Raw genomic sequence first — 21749 nt, 5'->3', positions numbered from 1 at the left:
TTACCCCTTGTGCTATACTAGGCACTTTACATTGGGAGTTGGGTCTTCTAGACCCCACAAGACAGTGCGCTGAACCTTTTTTCTTCAATGATTTGTGAGCCTCACTGGTGTCCATGGATTACATGAAATCTTTAGACCTTTCTCCACCTTTGTCATGGTAGGGAGAACACGTCAGTGTAAGGGTGAGGTCATAGGATAGCACAAGGGTTAATCAGACTGTGACCAGAAATTAAGATGGACAGTAAACAATCTGGTTACCGCCATTTTGTAATGGGTGCGGCAGCTCATACAGCTGCCACTCTATACTATAACATGGGATGTATCTGTGTAGAAGAGGAACCCAAACTCGTCCTGTTTCCAGGGTGATGAGGATGGAGGTGGGTGGGTGGCGGCACCTGGGGTGACCTTACAAACCTGCTTTTGTAACGTAGCATCCACCATCGACTTGGCAGGCAGGTGTTAAAAATGAAACACGTTTAGATTTTAAAAGGCTCAGTGTTCGGTTGAGTGACTCTTATTTTTGCACAATTTTTAAACTCTTTATCATCCCTTTGTTACTCCTCGCTACACTCAAAAAAAGGAAATTACCAGCCAATTAAGTTAACGAAAAAGTAACTTGTGATTTCAACAAGAAAATTTTATGTTTGTAAATCTTACGTGAATGAATCATGTCGATTGTACATAAAAATAATCCATTTAAAAGTTACTAATTTCAATCATGTTGATCCAACATGATACCATTAAATTGGATGCATTAGTAATCGCAAGGAATTGTGGGATACCATTTTCTTTGTCTATCTGGGCTGATTGGGGTCTAAGTGTGAGTTTTTGTCCATGGGTTTTATTGTCTAGCTGTTTTACTCTGTTTTAACTAGTGATTTAAACTGTTATGTTTATTTTTTTTTTTGCACCATGAGTTAAAGTTTGGTAGAGGATGATGACCAACCACCTTGTGTGGCAAACTGTTATTATTCCAATACCTAACACAGAGTTCGTGGTAATTGAACTCCTGTCTTGTGATGGACTTTGCTGGGTAATTCATGTCTTTGATGTGAAAATTAAAAGACCCATTGGTTGTAACTTTGGAACAACATATCAATTACAGATGAATAAATAAAATTAAAGAAATAAATTGAAATTTAAGTTAAATAAACTTAATTTACTTAGGTGACCAATTGAAGTGATTCAATTAAATTGGATCAACTTTTTTATTTTTAGAGTGAGCAACAATATAAATTTAAAGTTGGGTGCAACTGCTCTATTTAAATTGAATCAACTTAAATTTATTAGTTTGAACCTAAATAAATTAAGTTGACCCAACCTAAATACATTAAGTTGAGCCAACCTAAATAAATTAAGTAGGACCAACATGATTCATTTTTGTTAAAGTAACGCAATCTAATCATGTGGAAATCCTTTCCATAATTTTTTTATGTTCATTCAAAGTGAACGTTTTTTGAGTGTATTGATTAGCATATTACTGAGTAGAAGTCTTAATGCAGCTTTAATCTTAACGGGTAAAGCGGCTGTCATGAGCAACAAGCTCCATTCTTCTCTAAGAGCTGCTCATCACAATAACACCATTTTGGTGCCAACTACTTTCTAGCTGGCTGTATTAATGTCTATTTATTTCACACTACCGTTGCTCTTCCAAGAGAGTGCATGCAACTTTCAAAGAGGATTCCTTAGAAGTTCTTGCACTATGGCTTATGATGGATCATCTTGTTTTTTTGTTTTTTTTTTCAACTTTCCTGTTGGTTTATAATAGAACATCTATCAAAACACACTTTTTCTTTTGGGGATCTGTGGATAAATTACCTTTGTTTTCTGAGAAATGAAAGAATGAAAAGGCAATGCTGAGTGCATTTTAGCCTCTGTGTTTTCCTGTCATGCACACATTCAGATGAAGAGGAGGTAGAAGTGTAGGAGGCAGAAATGGATGACGGCTTTCAGACAGTTTAAACAGGGGCAGCGGCGAAATGCAGAGTTTCAGAAAAGTTTGGAGTGTGCGGAGGAGGAAGAGTAATTTTGCCAGGCACTTCTGTGTCTACTTATAAAGGTGCATGTGCACAGGGGGACAAAAGGTCTGCCAACAACCAGCAGTTTTACAGAAACAAACAAAGTATGTTGCAACATCCCCAGACTTTACATGCACACATAGTTTTAATTTATTGGAGGACAACAATGTGCTTTAAAAAAGACAGAGTTTGCAGGCATTTGTCAAAGGGACATTCAGAAAGCACACAAGAACCCATGTTTTCAGAAATGATTTCAAGCTCTGCATTTATTTGACATTTGAATTCAAACAATTTGTTGCCTTGGTTATTGCTCGAAGGGATGGGTGGCAGGAGTAAATGCTCGTGAAGAAACACACTTTAGTGCTGTCACTTCATAATGGATCGGCCCAATATGAGCATATCCGTAACTACAGAACGCAGAGGGGGAAATAGATTCATGTGGTACTGGCAAAACATCTCAAATGGGTTACTGACAGTAAAAAATCTCTTTTTTAAGATGGTAAGTATTGTTTTAATGGACATAATTTTTTCTAAATCTTTGAAATGTGTGTTTTTATTCCACTATAATCTCATAAATGTCTAATGACTCCATTTTTGTAAACGTTCTCTGATCTCTGTTGCCCTCCAGTGTTTGCTGCTTAAATCACATTTCAGAAGCAACATTTTAACAACCATAAATGCAGAATTTCTAATTGTCAATTAGGGGGGGGACCACAGCAGATAACAAATGCCATTAAACTGATGGGAAATATAATGTTTCTAAAGCTGTGGTGAATATTTGTACAACAATAAGGAGTGTAATAGAGCTGTGTGATGGTTTGAGTGATTTGTTAAAGTGGTAGCATGGGTTTCTAATGTCAGAGCTAATGATCTAGTGTTGAACAATGTTTTTCCTCAGGGTTGAGTGTCTTTTTGAGTGCATGCGATGACTCCATGGGAAGAAGTGTGTCCTCCTGCCAAATACTCTTAAAAAGAAACCTAATATGCTTTATTTAGTGGCAAATTTCTCCGTTCTGTGTTTTCAAAACAATCTGTTGTTCTAGTTCTTCGATAAAATGGATTAAATGTTTGAAGAAACTTTAATTTCTCTTAAGATGAACAAATTGTTCATCCACTGTTACTTCAGGGTAGAGTTGCTGAGGTATGGCAGATAATCTCACACTTTTAATATAGTTCGGTTTTTTACACATCTTGAATCAAAGTAATCAGACCAGAGCATTCCTAACATTTTGGTGTCTGCGTGTTGTTCCTTCACTCTCAATGTCCTATAAAAGATGACACTTTTATTCAGTTTGCAAGTCAGGACCATTCATCTTTCAGTCCATATTTATAAAATCTTGACTTTCCATGATGAATTGTTTCTTTAATTACTGACAATTTATTTTCTGCATCTTAAGATGCCACACTATGTCTTCCTCTTCCAATTCTGTATATATTCCTAGATTGTTTTTTAAAAAAAGCTGAGATTGACCTTTAGAGCAGTGAGAGCTTCAGTCAAAGTAGGAAAGATGGCTTACTTTTATCTTCAGACATTTGATCACAATCACCATTGATGAAAAATTTGCTTTTAGAAAATATTTTACTTCAATTAATCAGTTTCATGCCATTTTTTCAATTCTTTGTCTTGTGACTTTTATTCAAAAAGCAAGATGTAACATTTAATCAGATTGTTTCCTTTATTTATTTACTTATTAATTTCTTTTACACTAACTGAGCTAAACATACATTCATAGTTCTTCTTTTTCAGAGGAATGTGTTCCTCTGAAAGGCTACAATAATACACGTTTGCTATTCTCTTCGAAATGAATTACTGCTGAAGCTTTTTGGCTCCAGCTGTTACGAAAATATTTTCTTTCCCTAGCCCTGACAAAAAAAAAAAACTTTCAGAGAAACATTTTCCATGGACACATATGCAGAAACTTGCATGCCTTATGACTTTCATTCACTGTGTAAAGCCTCATGGTAGCTGTTAAGGGTCGACATTGTTCAGTCTATCAATCAACTTTGATTTCATAGCCCTTTTCATGCTAACTTCTACAACAACTTTTAATCAGAAACCTAGTTTTAAAAACTGCTCTTTGTTCCCCACTTGTATAAGTTAGACTTTATTCATTCCAGTAGAGAAAACTCAAGGAATTGTTATGACATCTCTAAGACATGAAGGAAAATAAGACACACATACGCACCTACTTTTTCTCAGAAAGCCTCTGTTTTTGTGGGAGTGTTTCTAAAAGTGCAACTCCTTCACTGTAACAAATCCAGAGTGATACTCTGCAGACATCTCTATTTGCTGAGCTTCCCCCAGCATGAAGGCAAGTACATTTTGTTCTTTAAAGCAGACAGGCAGAGATTTGTGACTTACCCCCAGCATCTATTATGAAGTCCTGTTTTATACGTTTTCTGGTTTTCAGAACATTTTGTGTCTCTGCGCTGCTGCTGTGCCATGGCTTCTCTTCCACTTTGCAACCAGAGCGTAAATCTGTTTTCCTCTTTTTAGGATTATATCCACAAGATTTTCCATCAAAGCTTCCAGATATGTTGTCTGCAATCCTCTCTAATTCTTTTTTTGTTCATAAATTATTTTTTAAAGGTTTTGCCTCAGGATTAACTGTATGTGGGGGTCTTATGGCAGCTGGTCAGAGTGTGATCCCTGCACCAAGTTACAGGTTGGTTGTTTGTTATGTAGTGCAGACTGATCTTTATTTTATTCTCCTTCTACATCCTGCTTTGAAACGTTGCAGACCAGGAGCCGAGCCATGGTCGTGTACGCTCAGTTTGGTGGGAACCCCTGCAGTGGCATGCGGTCTGAAAGCAGGCCTTGTGAAACGACACAGGGTTGCCCCTTAGATGATGGGTGTAGAGACCGTTTCCGCTGCCGATCTGGTCAGAAATAAGTCCTCTCTTCCAGCTGAGATAAGCTAATATACGAAAAAACCTATCAGTGTCTTTTACCTGCAGGCAAGTGTATTAGCAAATCTCTGGTGTGTAATGGAGACCAAGACTGCGAGGAAGATGGGCTTGATGAGAATGGCTGCACCAACCGAAATTTTGTTACGTGTGAACACACAATGACCCCTCCTAATGTTAATCTGGTGGGTCTTGGGTGAGTAGATATAAATCTTTAATGAAGTACCTTCATCTTGGTGCATTGGTTTATGTATAGCCAGCATGTGCCAAAGAGCTAGTACATGCAGCGTTGTTAACTTCCTTGCAGGTTTGATGTTGTCACTGGAAAGCGAAGAGGCAGTGTTATCAATACAAGGAGCTTTGGGGGCCAGTGTCGAACCATCTTTAGTGGCGTCCACAAGAATTTCTATCGACTGCCTCTCAGCACCATTCAGTACAATTTCTTGGTTTGTACATTTTAAAAAACTACTGACCTTAAAAACTCTCTCACCTTTTTATCTCGTTGAGAAAGGAATTTCTTAAGATTGTTTTTAATCCCAATTCAGGCCAACCAACCTTCTTAGAGGAAAGATACTTTCACAAATCTGTCCCTATAAATTTTCGTCTTGGTGTCATTTTAACCTGACTGGGAATAAAACACAATTATTAATTTTGCCTTCATGATCATGTTTATAGAGGTTGGTACTTCCATCTATTGAAAAGGACGCCACCCACACGTCATTACCAAATCCGAGTCCCTGATTGGTCACAGTGCCGCTTTGCCATGATTCAGTATGAAATTGTTCAACTGGTTAAACTTCCAGCACGCAATCAATGAACATCCAATTTGTACATAGAGCCCGCTACCGAACTTCAAAACTTGTATAGTGATGCGTGAGCACGAGTGTTCCTGACGTGGAAGCCTGAAATTCTGGTCCACGTGCGTTTGCATAGATTTTCATTGAAAGTGGCCACTTGAACGCGAGTTGACGCAGCCAATGTGTTCACTTTGACCCGTAATCCTAGACTTAACCCTTCCCCTGATTTTGCGCAGCCAACAAAAAAAAGTTCAGCACTGGCCACACATACTAAGACAATTATGTGCAATTAGCCACTTACTTTATGGCATTTCATTTTATTTGCTGTGCAAATTAATTTTACAATCTGCATGTGCCAGCATCAAATCCATTCTGAGCCACATCCAGTGCTGCTTCTGGTGTAATATAGCCTAAGTTATAATGTAATTCAAAGCATTTTTCATGAGCTTATTAAAGTTCTCTCTCGTGTAATTTGATTAAATTGAAGGGTCTGGTACAAACGTTCATGTTGTCATTCCACACATTGTTGTGTCACTTTTCATCGTTTCTTGCTAAAGAGAAACTTTTGAGAATAGAGACTGTCAGTCAGTGTGGTTTGTGGCTCCCACTTGTGTCAAGCTCTTCAAGCAGCTATTACCATCAGAAAAAGGGGGCATGGGGGGGGGCTACTTAGCTCAGCACCAATGGCCATGCCGGTGTAGAAGAAATTTTTTGAAACAGTGCCTTCAGATAAAGATGAAATAGGGCTTTTTAAGACATTTAGGTTGTGGGATTTCATATTTAAACAATCACTGGGATATTCTTCTTTTTTAAAAATATTTTCATAGCCTAGTAAGTTGTGTCCTGCATGCCCTCCTCGCGAAGTTATGTTCATTTAAAACAAATCACAGCTTGTCAATGTTATGCGCAGGAGCCTTTTTTGAGACTCTATTGACCTTTATTGGTGTGGCAAAGCATCCACATTCAGTAGACAAATTACCAATATAACTTTATTGCTTCATTAGTTGAAAACTGTCTGATAAGATGAATAGTCTGCACTTGTATAGCACTTTTCTACCCGCTGCCTTTTAAACTGCACATCATCAACATGCTCTCTAACATGCACACAGATGGGGGGGGAAAGTCCCTCAACCTAACCCCCCGGGGGCTGCTTCCATTTCAGTGTCTTGCCCAGGGACACTTCAACATATGACTTTCAGAAATTGAACCACCAGTTCTCTGGCTGATGCCAGACCTATCCATGAGCCACAGCTACAGTTGCTAACCCACTGGATTTGTTTTGATTTGCTTTACGTAACGTATCGTGTTGATTGTAAAAAGCCTGCATGTGCTGTCCCCAGGTTAAGGTGCAGAATGACTTCAGTGACGAGATGTTCAGCAGTAAGTGGCATTACGCCAAGGATGTTGTCAACCGAGAAACGGTGACTGGGACCACGAAAGGATATAGTAACTATGACTTTCATGAGACACACGACACATCTCAGGTGCAGCTCTTTGAACTTTAAAAGAAACTAAAAATAAAAAAACAACAATGAAGGTCAAACCCAATCAGGTCTTAATTTTTTTTTCTTGTTACTTGCAGTACCACAGGCTTCTAGTGTTAAAGAACGACATAGAAGTGGTACAGTTCCAGAGCAACTCCCCACAGTACATCCCAATTGCAGAGGAATTCTGGAAGGCCTTGGCCAAACTTCCATCTGTCTATGACTACACCGCTTACAGGAAGGTTTTAGAGAGGTTCGGCACTCACTATGTGTCTCAGGGAACCCTGGGGGGCTTCTTGAAAATCATCATGTCCATTGATTCGGAAAGTGAAAAATACCTGGGTGAGGCTTTACAAAAATTCAAACCAAGAAGGCAAAATTCTTCTATTATTCTCATAAAACTTTTCATTAAGCCATGGTTGCATTTGTTTTGGTTCATTGAGCACAATTTATATAAAAGCACCATTTTAACATCCATTTCCCATTTTGTTTTCAGCTGTTGAATCAAAGAAGTTTCATGAATGTGAGAAGAAGGTTCGCTTTATCCTAATATTCCCCCTCATAATAACGAAGTGTAAAAAAGGGGACAAAACAACGATAACACCCCGAGGTACAATTCAAATGTTGACCTTCACACTCATCCCAACTTTTAAAAAAATAGAGGCTTCTTTATCATTCTCTCATTTTCTGTTTTTCTTTAACTGTTTCAAAAAAGGTTATTCTACCAACAATGTAGTGGCAAAAGTGGATGTGGAAGGAGGAGGCCTTTCCCACTCCGCTGCGCTGCAGAGGATGCAGCTTGATGATGCAAGCAAGAACTGGGAAATGTACTCAAACTGGGCTGATTCCATCAGATCTTTTCCAAAAATCATAAAACAAAAGGTGGAAAAAACACACATCATTTATACTCAAAAAGCAAACGTACATCTGTCTATTTTCATGAGGTAAATCGTTTTTGCATTTATTCATGTCTCACCAGCTGCGGCCGCTGTCAGAGCTGGTGAAGGACGTTCAGTGTGCTGGAGTGAAGAAGCTGTACCTGCGCAGAGCCATAGAACAATACCGTGCAGAAAATGACCCGTGCCACTGCCAGCCCTGCAGAAACAATGGCATAGCCGTCATGGATGGTGATGAGTGCAAATGCATCTGTAAGCCTGGCACATCAGGGGTGGCTTGTGAGCAGGGAACGGAGGTTGAGGGGCAGCAAGGTGTGTGCTGCCATATAGAGTTTTTACAAATGCAGCTCAAGTCATTTCAGAAAGCAAATTTTAAAAAAAGATAACCTTTAGGGATATATTGATCCTCAGAACATTTTATCATTTCTTCCCAATAAGGAGTGATCCACGGGAGTTGGACTTGCTGGTCTGCTTGGTCAACGTGCTCCAGGGGTCAAAGGTCTCGAAGTCGCCGTTGCCAAAACCCTGCACCCCAGAACGGTGGACAGCACTGCATCGGTGACACGGTTGAGATGTCTTCCTGTGATGAAGAAGACCTGGAATACCTGAAGTTAGTGTGCAAAGATGTTTTAGCTTGCAATGTGGAGACATTCCCTTGGGTTCTTTTTTATTTTAAAGCACTATGTTGCACTGTGCAGTTTTATAAGTATTTTTTTCAACAGGACCATGGAGCCTCAGTGCTTTGACAATACTCTGCCACCAAGTCAGAAGTGTGAAACTCCCCCAGCTCTGATCAATGGGTTTATTATGGTAAAGATTAAAAGGCACTCTGGAATAATCTTAGATTAGATTAGAAAGTTATTTTTGCATAAATCAGAAAATTCTATTCACATAAACAACAATGTTTAATATTTAATTCAGATTTATTTCAAGTTAAAAAAATTAGATTCCAGTTTTAAATATCCCGTGATCACAGAATGCAGCTAAATTTCCCTTATTAATTCTTCCTTTTTGCCAGAATCCAAAGGATGTTTACCTTGTGGGGGGTAGAGTTGAATACAGCTGCATTGCAGGTTTCCATGTACTTGGAAACAGCATCCTGGAATGCAGTGTTGACCAAACCTGGTCTCCAAGCCTTGGCCAGTGCACAGGTGAGTGAGCTGAACCACTAGGTGACATTTAGAGTCACAGAAAACTATGACTGAATTGTTTCTCCTTTTTTTTTCTTTTAGCTTCATCTTGCAAACTGAAATTTCTCAATGAGGAGGTTCTAGCTTCTCCTCTGAAGCCATCTTATGACATCGGTGAGGCTGTCACTTTGTCTTGTCCGGTGGGCAGAACTTTACAGGGAGAAGACAGAATCCTTTGCGACTCCAGTTTGAATTTTTCCCCAGATCCTGCTGAAATTACATGCAGCCAAGGTAATTCTCTATTCTTTTAAAGATGAAAATTTTGTTGTTGGTATTTTTAACATGTTCTTCTTGGATTTTTCTTATGATGAATGACATATATAAAGAAAATGAATCTCAATATTACATTTCTGAGTATATCTTTATTCAAATCGTTGTGAATCAGAAGCAGCCAAAAAATATGCAGCTTGAAAAAGTTTGACGTAAACAATACGCTCGGTAGGCCACAAGCTCCCTGCTCCAAGTTCTCAGCATGGGAAAGGGAAGGGGGGCGGGCTTGCTCCGTGCCAACTGTCCCGCCCAATACTTGGAGGCAAATTTCTTGGATCTACTGCTGCAATGCAAAAACTATGTCCTAGAAAACAACACAGATTGTAAATAGTTATACAATAGACTAGAAGATGATCCAAGTGGGTCTTTAATGAAACAGAAAAAACTCTGATGTGCAATATACTGAAACTCAACAAATACCAGATTTGATGCTCATTTTGTCACCTTAGCAGCTCAGTGCAGTCAGTTTGAGGGCATTCTGCTGTCAGTGGTTATAGTGTTGAGTTTGGTGTCTGACTGTTGTGAAACAAGACTCTCTCCTGCTGCACACTGAATATCTTTCATTCATTTTCTGCTGTCCCTGTTCCAAATCAGTGAGCCTGCAGATTACTGCTCTGTATGTGTTCCACAGAAGAAACCCCACCTTCGCCCATCACTCCCACAGTGAGCTGTGAGGCATGGGAGAAACCCTCCAGAGACAAATGCATTTGCAGAATCCCTCACGAATGCAGGTCCGTTCCCTTTTTCTATCTGTCCTATGGCCTTCGGAAAATTGTCAGAATCAACTAAAAGCTTTTATTTTGTTTCACTTTTTTAAGTCCGTCTCTGGACATCTGTGGCACACTTCCAGGAAGTGGAAAACTCATCCCAATGACTGTGTGCAAAATGCATGCCCTCAAGTGTAATAAGAAGAACTTTGAAATAGCAGAGTACAGCGATTGTGTGTGGCCTCAGCGTAACACACTCAACTGCAGCTCCTGCCACATGTGGGAGAAGTGTGATGGTATGAACAAAACCACATTATGTATGAGAAGCATTTGCAATTTTTCATGAACCCTTCTGCTTGTCCACCTTGTTTTGTTAGATACAACCAGCAGCTGTCGCTGTAAGGAGCTTGCAGAATGTTTGAACTCTGGCATAAACGTGTGTGTCCGTGTTGGTGAGGATGACACTGCGTCCACACAGACCATGAGTGAATGTGAAGCAGGAGTTCGACGATGTAATGGAGAAAAAGTGTCTGTTGTCAGTATCCTGCCCTGCGCTTCCTGAGGATTCAGAGGAGGAACTGACTGACAACCATGTTTCATTTCCTTTATAATCCATGTGCCACCATGTACCATTTTCTAAAGGCACTTACACATGCATGTATCCTTATAGATATAGGAGGCAATAAAACTCAGCAAGTATCTAAAGATGACTTTCACTGTATGGACTTCTTCTCTTACTGCTGTGCATATTTATTCTCCTCTGTGCAAAAAAATATGACTTGATGTTGAAAGAGACAGCTATTAAGTCAACACAGGAACTGTTTTCCAGACTGAAATTGTGCTCAAGAAAGCACGCAGTGCACAGGCTGCCAAACAAACCCCTGCTGGCCGCCCATCCCTGCCTTTGGCTTGCTGCCCTCTTTCAGAGTTAGTGTGTATGTGTTTGTGCATGTGAGTGCGTGTGCACGAGCATGTGTGCGGACGTTGTAACTGTCCACTTAGTGTTTTACAACCACATCAAAATGTTTATTGCTGCCAGATGTGCTGGCCGATAAAACACATAACAGGCTTAATATGCAGGGAAGATTCTAGTTTTCAGATTTCTTAAATAAAATTATGTTATTTTAGTGTTTAAATCAAGTTGATGTTAATGTCTTAATTGTGTTGATATTAAAATCTCAACATTTGCTCATTTTCAAAAATGGAAACCATTTCTTTGGAATTCGTGACGCAATTTTTGTCCTTTTACAAAAAATGAAAATCAAAAATTCATTAATTATGATAAAATGTAGAGGGAAAGTAGTGAATCAAAAAAAACATGAACTTGCTTGACCTGCAATCCAAAATGCATTACAACAGACATGTCTGGTGTTTGTAAGACCTGCTCATAAATATGATGTTTCTTTCTTGTTCACATCTGAATTTTTTTCTATTTCTGAGAGAGGAGAACATGCAGGTAGAGCATACTTTGCAAGAAGAAAAAAACGAAATAAAAGTGAAAAGCTATACTCTAAAACTTCATAAAAGCCAACAGAACTCCCTAATGGTCAGATTGGTGTTTTGTAATGTTTTGTTCCCCCTAGTGGACAATTTGTGTTTTACATCCAAGACAAACATGTTAACTGGTTTCAATAACAAAAGTTTTATTAACAATGTAAAATGACCTATTACAGTTTTTCTATCCTTTTTCCTCCTCATCATAAACCACTCTTCTCTCCAATCATAGTATTGAAGAACTTCCTCCAAACAACCAGGATCCTTCATGTACACACAGACAAACACATTCTTTTGCAATCCACCTCCAAATTTGAAAATAACTCAGAGCATTGTGTATGTATATATACAATTCTACCGCCTCAGTTCATAGATAGCTTTAGTGTGCAAAGGAGTTTCCCTTTGAGTAACGTATTATATATTCTTCTCTGAAGCTGGAAAGTTGAATAAAGGTTCTTGGTTTATGGAAGACTAAATTAAGTACATTAAGAGGAAAACAGCAAGAAACAGAAAACAGAGACTGTGGTGCACACAAACCTCTTTTGGACAGAAATGTCATCCACAAATAAAACTTTTACGTTTATCATTGCAAATGCCGTCTTCATATTGGCATGTACAGAAGTTATTACATTATTTCTGACAAAACATACATTAATATTCCCTTTTTAAACATGAATCTGTGTGCCGTTTGCTCTGGATTGTGGAAGCAATTGAGCATAGACATGTCGGGTTTGAAGCTTCTTTCATGATAGACAAGCAGGTATAAGTTTAATTACTAAAAAACAGGAAAACCTTCTCCAAAATATGCTCAAATATATGATGAAGACTTTTTTTTTACATTACATAGCACTCACAGTTCTTTGTATTACAAAATAAAATTAGAAAACGGCTAGCTTTTGAAAGAAAAAGGGGAGACGCTTGATCTGAGCATGGCAGTAATAGATTGGTGGAGACACAAGTGGTGATGGACAGTGGGCAATGGCGTCTTTGTTGCCTCCTCCTACATATGAAGGTGGGGCCCTTAGCTGGTTACCAGGCAACAGAGCCCAAAGAACCGCCTCTTCCTCTGTCGGACAAGTGGGTAGGGAGTCAGATTCAGCAAACTGCTGTCATCTGGGTGAAAGAACACACAGGATAATGTGATCTGGTTACATGTTGATATACTTTCAACAGGACAAAAGTCACTACTCTGAGAAATGACGGTGTTCAGGAGATTAAGGTGACGCTCTTCCTACCTTGGTTCTTCAGTGGTAAAGGCATTGTCTCCCTGAGTTTACTGAGAAGGTTCTTCATCTCTCTCATATCCCTGCACATAAACAGACTTTTATGACGTGTACCTACAGTTTCTGTGACTTAAACCTTCATTATTTTGGATACATTGAGTGATGTTAATCATTTTTATAACGCTTAACACATTTTTACAATTTAATTTTACTTTTTAGGCAGGCATTTGATCATTTTCCAGTTTTTAAGAGAGCATGAATAAACTTAAAGACATTTTTTTTATTTCTAAATTTGGAAAATGTTGAAAATTTGAGAAAACGTTTAGATTTCAGAGATCATGTCAAAACAGACTGTAACTTTCATAGGGATAGTCCTTCACATTTCCAGTGTCCCCAAAGGTTTTTGGCTAATATTAGCACCTCTTAAACCTAATATGACATAAATGAAGAGAAAAAAAGTATGTGAAGAATTTAGTAGTAGTAAATTTAACAGTTTCTTATGTGTCTCCCTTGAGCTATAAAGTTTGAAAAAGAAATTTCTACAGGATTATTCTTGCTCATCCTCACCCATTTAGGACAGAGGTCAGGAAATGTTTACATTTCAAACACTAAATAAGCTTTACCAATTTAGGTAAAAATAAATAAATGAATACATTTTTTAAACAAATACAGTTTTTTGAGTTAAAGGCAATACTTGGTTGTGCCACATCCATGCACACAAGTTGTTCCTCTATGAATGTTCTGTTATTACTGGTTGGCTATTACAGACAACAGCCAATCAGATTAATCCAAACCACCGTGTTGACAAAAGCTTCATATATATTTTTAAAGTGTCTCTATTCCCTCAAAAAATGCTTTTCTTTACAACTGAAACACCCACTTCAGTAAATTATGAAATATTTTAACTGACACCTTCGACTTTATCATTATATTGTGAAAAAATATATAGTTTAGAAGGAGGAAGAACTGTTGGTGGTTCTTTTACAGTTCTTTTAATGAAAAAAACTATTGTTAAATCATCTTTATCTTAGTTTTGTCAACAATCTGATGTTGGAAAGGCCTTAGTTTTCAGTGATTGCTTTAAATACAACCCCTGTATTTGTGTTGGGAGATGTCAAGATTGTTTTGTGTCTTTGCCACATTTTTGCTCAAAACTGTTCGTCAAAATGTCCTTGTATTTTTTTTTAACTGCAAACCTATGTTTTTAACAAGTTTTATAAGGAAAGACTGATGCAAATGTCATTACAAAGACATTTTTACCTACTTTTCTATGTTCTCTATGTCATTGGCTAACACCCAGCAGAGCTGAGAACAATCCGTCGGTGAGGACGAAGTGTCCTCCAGGATGGGTATGTCGGAGTCTTCAGTCTTACTGTCAACGCCTGGCGGGCCGCATGGATCTTTACCTGAAACACACAGAGGGGAGCCTGAATGTTGTGTCACAATGACCTGAATTTTAGACAATTATTAACAAAGGAAAAATATTAGACAAAGTCATAGAAATGTTTTGAATTGTACCAAAACATTACAATTGTTATCTGGTAGGATAAACAGGATTATTTCATTGTTTTGGCGCAAAAATGTTTGTATCAAACCTTTCATGTGGAGCTGTAAGGATCCCAGCATGCAGACAGATTTCAGCATTTCTGTGATGTACATTTCCAGACAGCACTGAAGCTGGATGAACAGCCGGCAGATCTCGGGGTGGATTTCCCCATCCTCTGGTCTGAAAGACACATGATGAAAGTAAAGACAACAAAGTGGTCATGTGGTGCTCACTGAACCCTGAAAAGTAATGGAAACTTTGCAGAAACAAATACAGGTGTTGCCTCATTCTCGAAAAGTATCTGTTAAAAAATGCATCCCAAAAAATAATTGTTTTTTCTTTTCTAAAACTGGAGGATATTTTATTTTATTTGTACAATGTGAGTTAATACAAAAGAAAAACAAATGCCTACATATTTTAGTCCTTTTTCTTAGGGTAACAAACTATTTTAACTTCTGTTCAAGGACTGTGACCAAACATTACAACATAAACACACTGTAAAAATCTACAACCCACAAAAAATGAATACGAATTATTTCCAAATTTATATATGATGGTGGAAACATTACAATTTTTAATACTTTATAGCAGTTATAATGTTAAAAATTTGTGTTAAATGAATAGTGAGATACCATTAATTCAAATTAATACTTCTTTAACCCTTGTGCTATCCTAGGCACTTTAACATTGAGAGTTGGGTCATCTAGACCCACTAGACAGTGCTCTGAACCTTTTTTCTTCAATGATTTATGATCTTCACTGGTGTCCATGGATTACATGAAATCTTTCCACCTTTATCCACCTTTGTCATGGTATGAATAACATGAGGGTGGGGTCATCTAAGATACCACAAGGGTTATCAATATTAATGTATTTATTTTTCCCCGTGCATGCGTGGGTTCACTCCGGGGACTCCGGCATCCTCCCACTGTCCAAAAACTTGCTTCATAGGTTAATTTGTCACTCTAAATTTTACATAGGTGTGAATTTGAGTGTGCATGTGTGTGTGATTGTGGCCCAGCGACAGACTGGTAACCTGTCCAGGGTGTCCGTTGCCTTCGCCCACAAGTGGCTGGGATAGGCTCCGGCAGCCCCGTGACCCCGAAAGGGATAAAACGGATTAGAAAATAAATGAATGGATGAATGAATTCTTTAACAACCAAAAGCAAAGACAAAAACGATTTCACCTTTAGATACATTTTTAAAACATGTTTTCAGAAATTTACTCTATACCATTTGGTTGAGGAGAAAGTTAAAGGGTCAAGAGTCAGAAATTCAGCATGTAAATGATGAGCTTAAGCCATTCCATTTCACAGAACACATGCTTCTATTTGGTAAATGTTAGGCAGCTAACTTTTGAGTTTGATTTTGACGATAGTCAGTTATACTTTCTGAGCCAGTCAGTTTCACTCAGTAAAATACGATCATCTCTAAAACAAATGTATAGGACTTGATAGTCAATAACTTTCTTTGAATTTAAAGCATGAATGTTAAGACATTAGATTCATTCTTTATTGTTTGGTTTTCTTGTTTTTGGTCATGTTTTATTGTGTTCAGGTTTCCCCTCTCAGTCACATCAGCTTTTAGTGTCAGTCATCATCAGTTGTTTCTATTTCAGTTCATTCCTCCTCGGTGGATGTAGTTGCTCATCAGGTTCTCTTTTCCTTTTTAGCTTCAGGACAATCATGATTTAGTTTCGTCATGTTTAAAACCTGTAGGTTTAGTTCTGCTTCCTGCTGTTAAGTCCTTCAAATCCCCAATCCTGACACTTATTGCACTCACTAACTTTCTCTTTTATTTTTGGCAGGCGTTCCAGTGTCACTGTGCTTGCTTTCTATCTCCTGTCCTCTCTGACCCCAACACCTCCCACCTGCTGAAGTTACAATAGAGCCATAAATCTCTTTGTTTCAAGTTCAGGACTAAAGTCTGTGTCAAAATTGAGAAATGGGTTTCCTCCTGAATATTTTGAGTAAATACAATCTACTATGTCAATTTTCACCTCTATTGGCTTAAATGAATGGAAACTATACATCTTAAAAGAGTGTGGATCGTGTTCTCAGAATGTGACTCATGTTGGAGAATTTTAGCCGCTCTGTTTAGACTCAAACTAAAAGGTCATGATTTACTAGGTTGATATTAAAATAGACTTAGTTTAAGAGTTTAGGCAAATTCTATGTACAGGCAGTTGACATTTTTTTAAAATATTGAAAATATTTAGGGCCTAATTTGTCTGTTTTGTCAATTTTTTGACCTTCAGACCCAACTCAAAATCTGATCCTAAACCGTTTTCTTCTCTCTCACAGTTTACTGCTTCTGTTCATAAAATCCATCTTGGCTTTAAGGAGACACCATCATATATTGTGAAATATTTCTTACATAAAACCTTGCTGCTTAAATCCTTGCTTCCCCTCCATGCCATCCTCGTTCTGTGTCAGTGCTTCCATTCCTCTTTACTGCTAAAACATTCACAAGGGCGATATCCCTTCATCATTAACAACGGAGAGTCACCTCACCACTGACCAGCTGGATTTGGTTTTTAAAAGCATTTTTTAATGAACGCTTGGAATCTATGCAATCCATTTTTTTTTTTCAGGACTAATACTGGAAGCTTCTGTCTAAAGCTGCTGTACCATCTCTATCCAGGAGAAAAAGAGAGCGGGAAATTCAAGTTCAGGACCTAAACAATTATTATGTGTTGCCTTGGTAATATATTAGGTTAAAAAATTATTAAACTTGTCAAAAACGTGTTTATTCTATCGTTTAAATTTAAAACAAGTTTAGCAATGAAAGAGTGACTAATTCCTGAGAGAAAGACAAAAGTTTGTCATGGACAAGAAGGAAATCATGCTTTCAGAGAACTTAAATCAGCTTAAACAGCATGTATGACTTCACAGATGTCGATCAAGCACTGGGTTGCTTTCATGAATTCATGCAGTTACTCCAACATTTCTTATTGCATTTGCTTTGCTCTGGCAACAAACACCATATCCCAAATCAACAGTGGCTACAATCCATCCAATCCCTGTTATTAAGCGTATTTGAGGATGCTGCATCAGCTGGCATCTTAGCAAGGATTTTCAAATCCCAAGATTTGTTTTGCTTTTCTCCAACTGTTTGTGGCATAGATGTTAAATATGTTAAAGTTGGTGTTTTTAGCATGTTCTTGTGGCATTTTTCGGATGATGGAGGACATTTTTAAAGAGAATTAAGCTCAAAATTGCATTTCTGTGTATTTCTTTATTCAAATTGTTGTGAATCAGGATCAGATGCAAAAATGTCGCTGGAAAAAGCTTGTAGTGTGACATGATGTGACATAGAAGGTACTGCGGCAAGCCACAAGCTCCCTGCTGCGCTCCATTCTGATGCATCCACTTGCAGACAAACAGATCCATGTACGTCTTTGTTATCTTCATCTGAGCTGGCATCTGGCTCAGATGTGTACAGCTGGGTAGCGCCACTATTGATTGCCATTTTTTTTACATCGGTAGCATTACCTTGGAGTGTGACTTACTGTAAGCTAGCAGGAGAAAATGCAAACAGATGGATGTTGGGAAGTATTGGCAGGCTTGCTCTCTGCCAAAGGTCCCGCAAACAACTCAGAGGCAAATTTGTGATGAACTACATCCCCCCTGCAGAAGCTATGTTTCTAGAAAATGACAGGTTTTTGATTTTGACTTAAGACGGCATAATCATCATTGAAAGACCACTGGGAACGCTTTTACAATAGCTCAAAAGATGATTGGGACTTTAAGAAATCTGCAGGAAAGACCTTAAGAGCTTATTCATTATTCTTTTACTTTATGTTGAACTTTTAGAAAAGTTTTTAAAAAAAGTTTTTTGTGTCCAAGTTTGAAATCTATACAAACCGAGACCAAATACTAATACAATGAAAGCATGTATTAAAAGGCACATTACTGATGCCATCATCTGGGATGTTGTTCCTTGGAAACATCCCACTTCCTCCTCATTTTGTTCATTAGGCACAGCTAAGTCGTCAGTTACAGTATATCACGTTTTGATTGCTTCCTGTAAAAGCTCTCACGCTTGTTAATGAGTGTGATTTTTAAAAGCTGATCTCATGTTCGGTTTTTCCCACATCCTTCAAACTCACTCTGCCTAATGCAGCGGGGAGGATTTGTGGCTGGACAGCAGAGGAGCGCGAATATGCAAATCACAGATGCACTTTGGTCAAACGACAAGTTGAGTCACTGCTGAGTAGTTTTTCCATCAGTTTCAGGCTCGCGGTTGTTTTCAGCACCATGGACAGAGTCAACTCACCCAGAGATCAGGGAGAGGCTGTGGTGAGCCGCTCTTGCCATCTCGCAGCCTTTCGTTCGGGTCTTGAGCATTTCGGCCCGTAAGGACGGACAGTCCACAGTGATTTCCCCGATGGAGATGACCAGCTCACGATACAGAGCCACGAGTGTATTGAATTCTTGGACGATCTGCGTGAAAGTAACACAATAGTTAAAACTAACATCCTCCAAAGGCCCGATCAAGTCAACTTTAACCAGATTGTGACCTTCTGTTCCGGTCATCGGAGCAGAAGAGGCTTTATCAGTGGTTAACATGACAACGTGCACGAAGACGGAAATGCTGAGCAACGTTCTCCAACAATACTCAGCGTGCAGGTGCGTGGTCTGCTTCCACGCAAACTGCGTGACAATTTGATAAAGGTGTAATGTTGCGCAAATTTGGTTACAAAAAACCTAAATGAGGTCTGAGAGAAGCATGACTAAACACCGCCACCGAAGAGCACGGGACAGAATGAAAACTGATGAACCTTTTAACAAATTATAACCTTTTTTATTATTATTATTATATAAAACCCTTTTCTTCTGCAACTTCTGCATCCTGTCTTAATTTGCCCTACACGAACAGTAGGTTTTTGCGCCCCGAACATCAGCATCTCCACAGATGGTCTCCTAATTCAGGTACATTTGAAATCAGCCTAAATCAACATTTGCAGGCTAGATGGGAACCGCAGCACCAGACTGCACACAGAAAGAAGTCTTCTGTTTGGCTTCACTGTCCACAAAATAATGCAAATGAACACAAGCTATTTATAGTCTGACATGCGGACTGGAATACAGTTTTCTTTCTTTTTTGTGTGATCTATTTGGCGCAAACTGCCCCATAGCCTTACAGCTGTTTATCCTACTTTTTTATTTCATTTGATTTCATTATTTCATATATATATATATATATATATATATATATATATATATATATATATATATATATGTATAAAAGCATTTTTATTCATTTTATTCGATTATTCTTTGCATTTGAAGGGCATGATGAGGCGTTGACGTGCCGCAGACCTACCATTCTGCAGTCGGCCACGGCGCGCTGGGCTTTGCGGGTACTTTCGGTGCTCTCCCTCCTCTGTGGGTCTCGATGAGGAGGCTTTCCGATCTGGAAGATGTTCCCGGTGGATCTGGGGCGATTTTTGCGCCCATTCGATGCAGAACTCATGCATACACATCCAATATTTAAACAGCCCCAAAGACTGAACGATTTTTCTGTGATTCCCTCCCCCTATTAAAAAAAACAAAAACTCCACTCCTCCTGCACCTCACCGTTCACCTTTTCCTCTCCTCCGTTCAGGCTCGGTTCCCCCTTCTGCCAGCCAAAGACGAGCTGGGTTGCTCCTCGGTTTGCAGTTTGTCGCCGTCCTTCCTCTTAATGTACAAAAGGAGGCAAATGTTCTCCCAGACGAGCCTGAGGGCGCAGGAAAAGTGGGAAATGAGCGCCTGTGGCTCCGCTCCGCATTGCCTCCACTGCGATGGGGCTGAAGTCACCTTCACTCCAACAGCTCTGGTGCACAGTGAGCACTTCACACCCAAGCAGGAGTCGAGCTTGCTGCGGCGTCTTCTCTGATGTCAGGAGGAAGCAAACGCTTTCACGGACACTCTGCGACCATTTTCACGATTGCGCGTTTCCATCCAGCGCTGGGGGATAACGATCTCTCCAAATCGACAATGTCACGGCGACGTGACACTTCCAGGCTCCTGCTCGGGAGGAGAGGAGATGCAGACGTCTTTACTTGGATCCCGCCATCGCAGGTTGGGGTTCGGGTCCCGGCGTCTTTGTCTTCTGTGCGCGCGTCCGGCTCTAACCTTGGAGGGGCGGCAGAAGGCGATCGGTTGCTTCAGGCCTGACGTGGCTCTGTGGCTGACAACACTGCGCACCCGTGGGACACGAATACTAAAGACCCCCGCCCTGAGCTGCAGGGCGCATCAACTCCAGCTCCACAGAAATGGGCGTAATAACGTTGCACAATGTGATCATAAAGGGAATAAATGAGCAGAAACAACAGTTGAGTATTTTGTTAAAGTTCCTGACCTTAAACTTCCGCAACATTAAAAGCCTGAATTCAGGTTTTGGGGTTATTTGAAGAACATTGGATAGCTTTCATTTAAAAATCTAACAACAACGATTAAAGTGTCAGTTGTGCTGCATTCTCAAATTGTAGCGCCATTTTTTCTGTCTTCAAAACACTGCATAGCATTTACTGCCAGTTCAAAGTTTTAGAACACCAGCAAGTTTCCTATTTTTAACTTTTTTAAATGATCTGTAATTGCTTTGAAATGGCAGAATATTCCAAGTAAGCAACTAATTACAAAAATATCATGGAATCAATTCATAGACAAAAAAGTATTGTAACTAATCGAAGAAGCCATGACAAGCTAAACATATTGCAGCACTCCTTAGGCAAAAGAATCAATGTGTTCCTTGGAAAAGGACCACATTGTTTCTACAACAAAGGAAAAAAAACTCAAAAGATAAGGCCTCAAAAGGAAGGAAAAACCCCAAACAGCCATGAACAGTGTGTAGCTCCCAAACACACACTTGCACACTCACAAAGACACATTCAACATGGCTGCAAAAACGTCTATATTGTAATCATAATGTTCCTGTTGTTCTTCTTCTTCTTTTTCTTATTGCGTGTTTGAACAAATATTTCACCACCACTGCAAACTCAATGGCCATCGAATGGCCATTCTGCATGTCAATCAACGGATGATGATAATGATTGGCTGACAGCTTTTATAAAACTAAATTATTTTTATTTTTTGGTTAATTTATCCTTGATGGCCCACGAACTACTGTCACATCCTTGGCGAGCTCTCATGATCTAGTTGTTGTGTTTTGAACTGCCCATCATCACGCAGCTGTTAATTCTGAGAAACTTGTCCTGTGGTTCAGCTATG

General features: G+C 39.1%; 2 protein-coding genes across 5 annotated transcripts; one reads left to right on the top strand and one right to left on the bottom strand.

Moving 5' to 3' along the window:
* Positions 1–4235: 4235 nt before the first annotated feature.
* Positions 4236–10979, top strand: c7a (complement component 7a). 4 transcript variants are annotated; one of them, XM_020705802.3, is made up of 18 exons: positions 4237–4330; positions 4430–4491; positions 4609–4684; positions 4760–4901; positions 4977–5121; positions 5233–5371; positions 7063–7206; positions 7305–7548; positions 7703–7816; positions 7922–8088; positions 8186–8414; positions 8541–8712; positions 8825–8912; positions 9121–9253; positions 9335–9523; positions 10197–10293; positions 10381–10565; positions 10647–10979. In XM_020705802.3, the coding sequence occupies exons 1-18, from the start codon at positions 4325–4327 to the stop codon at positions 10829–10831; spliced, it is 2517 nt and encodes an 838-aa protein (XP_020561461.1). In that variant the 5' UTR covers positions 4237–4324; the 3' UTR covers positions 10832–10979. The 4 variants fall into 4 exon arrangements, with proteins under 4 accessions (XP_078809266.1, XP_020561461.1, XP_004072355.1 ...); XM_004072307.5 differs by having other exon boundaries at positions 10194–10293; XM_078953140.1 differs by lacking the exons at positions 4760–4901; positions 4977–5121; positions 5233–5371 and having other exon boundaries at positions 4236–4330.
* Positions 10980–11892: 913 nt separating this feature from the next.
* rgs7bpa (regulator of G protein signaling 7 binding protein a) lies at positions 11893–20800 on the bottom strand. Its single transcript, XM_004072223.5, has 7 exons — positions 20337–20800; positions 19861–20256; positions 18811–18977; positions 14582–14712; positions 14251–14392; positions 12999–13069; positions 11893–12876 (listed from the first exon to the last, which is right to left on the bottom strand). The coding sequence occupies exons 2-7, from the start codon at positions 20008–20010 to the stop codon at positions 12785–12787; spliced, it is 753 nt and encodes a 250-aa protein (XP_004072271.1). The 5' UTR covers positions 20011–20256; positions 20337–20800; the 3' UTR covers positions 11893–12784.
* Positions 20801–21749: the final 949 nt, after the last annotated feature.

This window comes from Oryzias latipes, chromosome 9 (genome assembly GCF_053564925.1).
Source record: "Oryzias latipes strain Hd-rR chromosome 9, Olatipes_Hd-rR_3.1".
NCBI lineage: Eukaryota > Metazoa > Chordata > Actinopteri > Beloniformes > Adrianichthyidae > Oryzias > Oryzias latipes.
Note: the sequence above shows the minus strand (reverse complement) of the source record. Positions and strands in the feature narration are given on the sequence as shown.

Bases quoted from the DNA above. Each gene is read 5' to 3' on its own strand.
- rgs7bpa (XM_004072223.5), bottom strand. From the start codon at position 20,010: ATGAGTTCTGCATCGAATGGGCGCAAAAATCGCCCCAGATCCACCGGG. The intron at 18,978-19,860 runs GTAGGTCTGCGG...ACTTTCACGCAG, and splicing joins CCGTGGCCGACTGCAGAATG to ATCGTCCAAGAATTCAATAC. The intron at 13,070-14,250 runs GTAGGTAAAAAT...GTTTATGTGCAG, and splicing joins GACATAGAGAACATAGAAAA to GGATATGAGAGAGATGAAGA.
- c7a (XM_004072307.5), top strand. The intron at 4,492-4,608 runs GTAAATCTGTTT...TATTTTTTAAAG, and splicing joins TTCCACTTTGCAACCAGAGC to GTTTTGCCTCAGGATTAACT. The intron at 7,549-7,702 runs GTGAGGCTTTAC...TTTTGTTTTCAG, and splicing joins GGAAAGTGAAAAATACCTGG to CTGTTGAATCAAAGAAGTTT.